The sequence below is a fragment of the Nannospalax galili genome, unplaced genomic scaffold (assembly GCF_000622305.1).
Source record: "Nannospalax galili isolate Female #2095 unplaced genomic scaffold, S.galili_v1.0 scaffold1387, whole genome shotgun sequence".
NCBI lineage: Eukaryota > Metazoa > Chordata > Mammalia > Rodentia > Spalacidae > Nannospalax > Nannospalax galili.
The window spans coordinates 702,024-710,431 of record NW_008355976.1 but is presented as its reverse complement, the minus strand read 5'-3'; the positions used below and the strand labels follow the sequence as shown (position 1 = coordinate 710,431).

General features: G+C 39.4%; 1 protein-coding gene across 4 annotated transcripts in view; it reads left to right on the top strand.

Annotated features, from left to right (window-relative positions):
* Positions 1 to 8,408, top strand: part of Nup98 (nucleoporin 98) — a 108,762-nt gene that overhangs the window by 49,107 nt on the left and 51,247 nt on the right. For all 4 annotated transcript variants that reach the window (XM_008854096.3, XM_029556603.1, XM_017803453.2 and 1 more), the window contains 2 exons: positions 1,833 to 2,020; positions 5,497 to 5,613. In XM_008854096.3, the coding sequence (XP_008852318.1) occupies positions 1,833 to 2,020; positions 5,497 to 5,613 (305 nt within the window). The remainder of the gene's footprint in view (positions 1 to 1,832; positions 2,021 to 5,496; positions 5,614 to 8,408) is intronic.

Below are 8,408 nucleotides of genomic sequence, written 5' to 3'. Positions count from 1 at the left end.
CTTTTTGAGACAGGGTCTCCCTGCAGCCCCAGCTGTCCTGGAACTCACTATGTAGACCAGGCTGGCCTTGAACTCACAAAGATCTGCACCTGACTCTGGCTCCCAAGTGCTGGGATTACAGGCGTGTGCCACCACGCCCTGCATGCATTTTACTTTATAAAGCCCTTTTCAAATCTAGTGTATCAGTTGAACTTTAAAAATATGTTAGGCAAAGAGTAATAGAAAAATAATGGAAGGGCATGCATTTGATCAAAACACTCATATGCATGTATGAAATTCTCAGTAAAGTTTTTGTAAAAATTAAAAAAAAAAAAAAAGAAAGAAAGAAAGAAAGAAAGAAAAAAATAATGGAAAACCTCTTGGTGCCTGGGAATGAGAGAGGTCCAACATCAAGGCCTGGATACCCAGACCATATGTAGAGTCAAGTCTGTTCTAGATAATCAGTCCTCCCAAGACCAGAATCTGCAAATGACAGAGACCTTGTCTGTCCCCAGAATAAACTCAACACAGAGGCAGAGCCACTGCCATGTACAACCTGGGCTTCAGGGGACAGGGTGGGAACGCAGCTACTCTTCTCCAGCCCCAGTGGGCCTTCACCTGTGTCCTACAGAAAATGTAAAACCTAATTGAACTCCTAGAGAAAAATCACAGTCTGGGAAGTTGAAAGAGAAAATACTGTAATAACTAAACTGATAGAATTCTCAAACTGAAAATACGTAATTGTATTTTACAACGTAAATTCACAATTCTCTGTCTGCTATAATTTTTCAAATACTACTGATAAAACTGTACTACCAAGCTTCAACAATAATTTGAAATTTGTCACTGTTGATGTAATATATACAAGCCATTCACTTTTTCCAAATTCTCTAACCTATACAAAATTTTTTAATGTAATCATGCTATTTTTCTAAAGAAAACAATGCTAATAAAAATTTTTTTAATTAAAAAAAAGATGTTGGAGCCAGAGAGATGGCTCAGTGATCAGGAGCATGGACTCTTCTTGCAGAGGACCTGGGTTCAATTCCCAGCAGCCACATGGTGTTTGACAGCTCTCCTTAACTCCAGTTCCAGGGGATCCAGTGCCTTCTGATTTCTGTGGGTATTGCACCAAACAGGTGCACTTACCCACATGCAGGCAATACACTCATACACATAAACTAAAAATAATAAATAAAACTTTTTTTTTTTTTTTTTGATCTTTTTGAGACAAGGTCTCCCTGTAGCTCCAGCTGTCCTGGAACTCACTATGTAGACCAGGCTGTCCTTGAACTCACAAAGATCTGCCTGCCTCTGCCTCCCAAGTGCTGGGATTAAAGGTGTGCGCCACCATGCCCAGCATTAAAACATTTTTTAGAAAAATATGTTTGACAAACCAATTGCAGTGTAGACTGAAGAGGAATGAATACCAGTTACAGAGACAGAGAAGTCTCTTCTCATTCATATGCACATAAAATGCCTGGTGTTTGCATCTTTGATTTAAGGGAGTGATACTTTAAGAGGAGAGATTAATTTGAACTTTGGTTTTTGGAGTTTTTTTGGTAGCCCAGGCTGGCTTCAAACTTGCAATCTTCCTGCCTCTGCTTCCTAAGTGCTGGGATTACAGTTGTGAATCACTATTGCTAGCCTGGTTTTCTGATTTTTAAACTAGTGCCATACATATGTAATAAACTGGCATTTTCCTTGATGCTTCTTTTCGAGGTAGGGCCTTGCTGTGTACCCCTGCCTCATCTTTCCCTCACTATGTAGTCCAGCACAGCTGGGAACCCATGGCAGTCCTTTCTCGGCTTCCCAAATGCTGGACTTAGAGATGATTTTCTTTTGTTTTTCAGAGACTGAAGCCAACAAATCCAGCAGCCCAAAAGGCTCTTACTACGCCTACCCATTATAAACTGACACCCCGCCCTGCCACCAGAGTGCGGCCAAAGGCTTTGCAAACAACAGGTACAGCCAAATCACATCTCTTTGATGGGCTGGATGATGATGAACCATCCCTTGCCAATGGAGCATTCATGCCCAAGTGAGTTTACTTTTGTTAATCTAAATTAAATATAAAATATTGATATAAACTAAATACAAAATAATAGTTGCTTAGGTGTACCAAATGTAACACGGTTCACTGCTTTAAATTAAGGGACATGCATATCACAGAATAAAAATCACTTTAAGTATTTCCAGGTAAAATCATAGTTAACATGAAAATATTTTCATCAGTATCCTTCTAGTTTTATATGTCCATGTTTTTGAAAAATGAATATTTTTGTTTTTATAACTAAAATGATCAGGGCCTAGGGAGATAGCTCAGTGGTAGAGCACTTGCTTAGCATGCATAAATTTGAGTCCTAGCAACACAAAATGAGATTAAATAATTTCATCAAAGGTCAGGTTTAATAGAATTTGTATTTCTTTTTCGAATTCCCATGCAAGAATTCAACACAGATACAGAACCAATAATAATATGGCTGTACAGAAAAAGATAGTGAAGAGTATAGAAAAGCTATTGCTAAACATGGGAAATTCCATATGATTTATCCCCTATGCTAGATTGATGGTACATATATAGGAAAAGAGCCTGACATAGAAAGCTGTTTAAAATAGGAGATGGAATGCCAGGGCATTTCATTTCTGAGTTGCTTTTTCTAGATACATAGACAGATAAACATTTTTTGAAAAAGATAATTTTTTAATCTGAAAAAGGTGAGTTTTGTTTTTAATTAATCACTTAACAAAGCTTTGAGTGTTATTAAGTTTAAAACATTATAGCTCCATTGCTTTAATACACAGGTTGAGAGCAGGGGCCATTGATAACTCAGTGGGTCAGACCATTTGCTGTACAAGCATGAAGACCTAAGTTCAAAACCCCAGCTCCCACATCAGAATTCCTGTAACTTGAGCATTATAGGGGGCAGAGAGGAGGATTGCTGGTGCTTGCTCGCTGCCAGCCTAGCTCTAAGTTCAGTAAGAGACCTTGTCTCAAGGGAAATGGCCGGGGGTGGGGGGGGCGCGGTGCGGGAAACGAGTGCATGCGGGACATTGGACATTCACCTCTGGCCTCCATGAGTGCTTGGGTATCTGCACTTGGACCTCAAATAAATTACTCTTTCAATGGAAGGCAGAAAGTCTGATTTTATACCTTTCTTAGTATTAGTGATTTATTTTGAAGGCAGCAACAGTATATTATTCATGTGTCTGTTGGAGCACTTTGCAGACTAGGTAAAAAAAGCTTAGATACTACTGTAGTTTTCCTTTCTGTTGGTGTGATAAAACATGCTGACCAAAGCAACTTAGGAGAGGAAAGGATTTGTTTGGCATACACTTCAGATCATAGTCTGTTATTGAGGGAAGTCAGAGCAAGAATACAGGCAGGAACTTGAAGCAGAAACTATAGAGGAATGCTGCTTGTTGGCTTCATCAGCTCGGTCAAAGCTCATTTTTGACTACCTTTATATGCCCCCCACCTGACTAGGAACCCACGCTGGTCTGGGTCCTCCCATATCAACTAAAACAATCAAGAAGATTAGTCAACAGAACAACCTGATTAAGACAGTCATTCAGTTGAGACTCTTTTGAGGTGATTCTAGGCTGTGTCAAGTTGATAGTTAATACAAACTAGAACAAAGTCTACACTAGTTCATAGATTAGTAACTTTCAGGACAATTTGGCTTATTAGGTCTTACTAGGATTTGTAATTGTCAAACAGAAAGGATGAGGGTAGGAAAGCATTCTACGCTCAATTCCACACCTCCTCCCTCAGTCTATATCTTTAGTTTTAATATATCAGATGGGACCTCGGTTTGTCTACGTAGTAAATTCCAGGGAGACACTGTCTCAAAAAGAACAGCAACAACAAAAAAAAGTAGTGACTATCTCAAGCCAGATTACTTGGACCCAGGATTTCAGAGTGAATGTGAGCAGCATAGTAAACTCTAGCTATCATCTGTTTAGCCCGAGGAATAAAAAGGACTGGGGTTCTAAAGGGTCATCTGAGTGTGTGCTGCCAACTCACCAATACTGAGTTGACGTCAGTAATTTAATACACTATTTCTTGCTTATCTTTGATTTTACTTTCTGTGGTTTAAATTATCCAATCAAATGTCATGCAGAAATATTAAATAGAATATTCCAGAAATAAGCAGTACAGAAATTTTAAATTGCTTGCTATTCGAAGTAGTGTAAAGCTACCTGGGCCTGAGGTAGTACTTAGAAAGCCTTTTAAAAATACAAAACCTAGGGGCTGGAGAGATGGCTCTGCAGTTAAGAGCACTGACTGCTCTTGCAGAGGACCTGGGTTCGATTCCTAGCACCCACATGGCAGCTATAAACTGTCCTTTAATTCCAGTTCCAGGGTAATCCGAAGCCCTCTTCTGACCTCTGCAGCACTGCACAACATGAGTACACTAACATACATGCAGGCAATACACTCACACACATAAAATAAAAAGAATAAATAAAATATTTAAAAAAAAAACAGGGCCGGGCGTGGTGGCGCATGCCTTTAATCCCAGCACTCGGGAGGCAGAGGCAGGCGGATCTCTGTGAGTTCAAGGCCAGCCTGGTCTACATAGCAGTTCCAGGCCAGCTGGGGCTACAGGGAGACCCTGTCTCAAAAAGACCAAAAAAAAAAAACAAAACAAAACCTGGGCTGGAGAGTTGGCTCAGTGGTTAAGAACACTGGTTGTTTGTGCAGAAGACCCAGGTTCGAATCCCAGCACCTACATGACAGCTAACAGCTGTCTGTAACTCCAGTTCCAGGTGGTCCGACAGCCTCTTCTGTCCTCCACGGGCATTACACAATACGGGTGCACTTACTTACATGCAGGCAGTACATACATACACATAAAATAATAATAAGTAAATAAAAATAAACTTAAAAAAAAAATAAAACCTGTTGATGGTTTAATTTATTTAATGGTAATAAGACTGTTAAACTATTACAGTACCCCCCCCCCCCCTTTTTTTTTGTAAATCTTTTTGAGACAGGGTCTCCCAGTAGCCCCAGCTGGCTTGGTGCTCACTATGTAGATCAGGCTGGCCTTGAACTCACAGAGATCCACCTGCCTCTGCCTCCCAAGTGCTGTGATTAAAGGCATGTGCCACCACACCCAGCTGACAAGTTAAATTTTTTTAGTATTTGATTGTTTTTACTAATTAAAATTTCAAGTTGATTATCATATCATTATTGTGTTAAACTGTTGAAATACCTGATGGGGTTTTGTTTTAAAGGAAATGTTTTAAAGGTATTGTTTAAAGGAAAACATATTAAAATGTCAGTGATATGGATGATAGTGTTCAAGGAGGTTTCCTATCTTGATTTGAATGTTCTTAGCTTTGTTCCAAATACTAGAATACAGTATTTTTAACACTTCATTCTTGGTTTTACATTAAGATGTTTATTTATGTAATTTCTTAGGCCTTTTTGTGCTACACTTTTTAAAATAATGTTTGGTAGATTGTAAATACCTTAATTTTTTCTATTGTTTCGGTCTCTGTTTTTAGAAAGAGCATCAAGAAGTTGGTTTTGAAAAATCTTAACAATAGCAATCTCTTTTCTCCTGTTAATCATGATTTGGAAGACCTAGCTTCACCGTCTGAATATCCAGAAAATGGAGAGAGGTAAACTGAATTCTGTTTTGAGATTTCCCTGTTAAAGAACCCTGTTTTGTTTTTAGGTTTTTGTTTTGTTTTGTTTTGAGACAGGATCTTCATATGTTGACTAGGCTGGCCTGGAAGTCACAGAGATCCCTCTGCCTCTGAGCCTAGAATTTTATGAAAACTGATGAATGCTGTGTAGAAGTACTGTAGCCCAGGGGCATCTCAGAGTTGGGTTTTTACTCTTGAGTACTTAGTAAACATTAAACTTCTTAAAGTTCAGCAGCTAGAGAGATGGCTCAGTGGTTAAGAGCACAAACTGCTCTTGCAGAGGACCCAGGTTCGATACCTAGCACTCACATGGTGACTAACAACCATCTGTAACCCTAGTTCCAGGAGATCTGATACCCTCTTCTGACCTCCACAGGTGTTGCATGACACAGGTGCACTTATACCCATTCAACCAGTATACCTATCCACATACAAAAAAAGAAACAGTAAATAAAATATATATTTTTTTAACTTTTTATTTTACGTGTATGAGTGTATTGCCTGCATGCAGTTAGGTCACCCATGTCGTGCAGTGCCAGCGGAGGTCAGAAAAGGGCGTCAGATCCCCTAGAACCGGAGTTACAGACAGTTGTTAGCTGCCATGTGGGTGCTGGGAATTGAACTTGGGTCCTCTGCAAGAGTGAGTGGTCAGTGCTCTTAACCACTGAGCCATCAACAGGTGCAACTGCCTACATGCAGGCAGTACACACATACACATAAAATAAAAATCATAAATATATTTTTAAAAAATTTTAAAAATTAGATAAAATATTTTTTTAAATTTCTTAAGAGTTTTAAGATTTGGGGACTTGCCTCACAAATGTCACACCCTGGGTTCAGTCTTCAGCTCCTAGTGGGGTATTAGAATTCTGGTTGTTTCTACAGAACCATCTCGAAATTTGTATTGTTTTGGTTTTAGTATGCACTTTTTAGAGTTCACAGATTAAATTTGTGGTAATTATTGAAGTGATACTTATCCATTACAATCAAGCAAAATCAGTGTACACTATCTAAAGGGGAAGTGAACATTTTTGAGACAGGGTCTTGCTGTAGCCTTGACTGGCCTGGAGCTCACTATGTAGACCAAGCTGACTTTTAAGTCACAAAGCTCCCTCTGCCTTTGAAGTGCTGGTATCAAAGGTGTATACCACCACGCCCAACCACTAATCTTTTAATAGTCTGACTTAGGAGCTAAAATGATGGTTCAGTGGTTAATACTACTTGCTGCTCTTTTAGGATACCCAAGTTTTATTCCCAGTATCCATGTTGGGCAGCTCACAACTGCCTTTAACTCCAGTTCCAAGGGGCTTTGATATCCTCTTCTGGCTTCCATGGGCACTCATACATGGCACATGTACTCAGACACATGCATGTAAATAAAAATAAATAAGTAAATAAATAAAAATTTACTTAGGGAAGGGGGGAAAAAGTCAAGAAATACATCTGTTGTCTGGGTAAGTTAGCTTCGTTGGTAAAGTGCTTACCTTCAAAGCACAAGCATCTAATTGCTTCCCACAACCTATATAATAGTCAAAGCTGTAATAGTAAGTTTGAGGCACAGAGGAATGCCACAGAATGATGGTCAAATAAAGAGTCCTTTTAATAATTAGCTGGTGGTGGAGAGGGGTCTAATGCCATAAAGAACTCTCGACCCTGAGAAGAGTCAGAGCAGGGTTTATAAAGCTTAAAACCACAATTACATCATACCAGGTACAAAGCCAGTAAACATAGTTACATCAGATCGCCATAGTTGTACCAGACCAGGGGCAAGTTAGTTAACAAAGAGGCTTTCGGTTAACAAAAAGTTCCTAGGTTTGGTTAGGAAAAACAAGATTCTCAGAACTGCAGAAACAATGGGCTCCCCTTCATGGGACTGTTCTGCATGGCTGCAGTTAGCGAGAGCAGTGGGAATGACTGGGCAGAAACACAGGGTGAGTGAAGGTCAGCTAGAGTGAAATGGAGACAGGTTTGCCATTTCTAAAGCTAGGTGTGGTTAATCCTAGTGCTGGACTCTCCTTTGACATATGGTTCTGGGGCTGAACTCCGGTAGCTCATTCTTGGCAGCAAGCGCCTTTACCCACTGAGACACCTCACCATCCTTTCCTCTTCATTTTTAATAGTTTCCTGGTCATTGTGCCAGATTATAATTTAATTAGTAAGCATTTAGTTTATTTCTTTATTCAAAATAATGGTCTATTTCTAAAGTAATCCTACTTTGATTTCACTAACAAAACATTTGCAAACCTTTGTACTCTAAAATTTTTTTTAATATTTTTAAATTTTTATTATATTTTATTACTATTTCATTTGTATTATTGTATTGCCTGAATGCACTGAAGTGCACAGGTATCATGCAGTGTCTGTGGAAGACAGAAGATGGCAGAAGATGGAGTTCCCAGTGGTTGGTAGCTGCCATGTGGGTCCTGGGATTCAAACTCAGGGCAGCCAGTGCTCCTAACCACTGAGCCATCTCTCCTCCCTCCCTCCCCCTGTGCTTTTGAATATTAGAAGTTTAAGTGCATTTTGTGACTACATGGTAGAAGGAGAGAACTGACTCAGACAAGTAGTTCTCAGACTTCCACAGGCCCACCATGGTTCACGCACCCATGTTTTGTACACATAATAAATATAAATATATTTATTAAATTTTGAGGTATTCACATCCATTCCTTTATGAAAGTGAGCAGTTAAGGTCCTGAAATGCAGAGTTGGATTGACTGTTAAGGCCCCAGTTCCAGTACTCCTAACTTTTCAATGATGGACAAGAA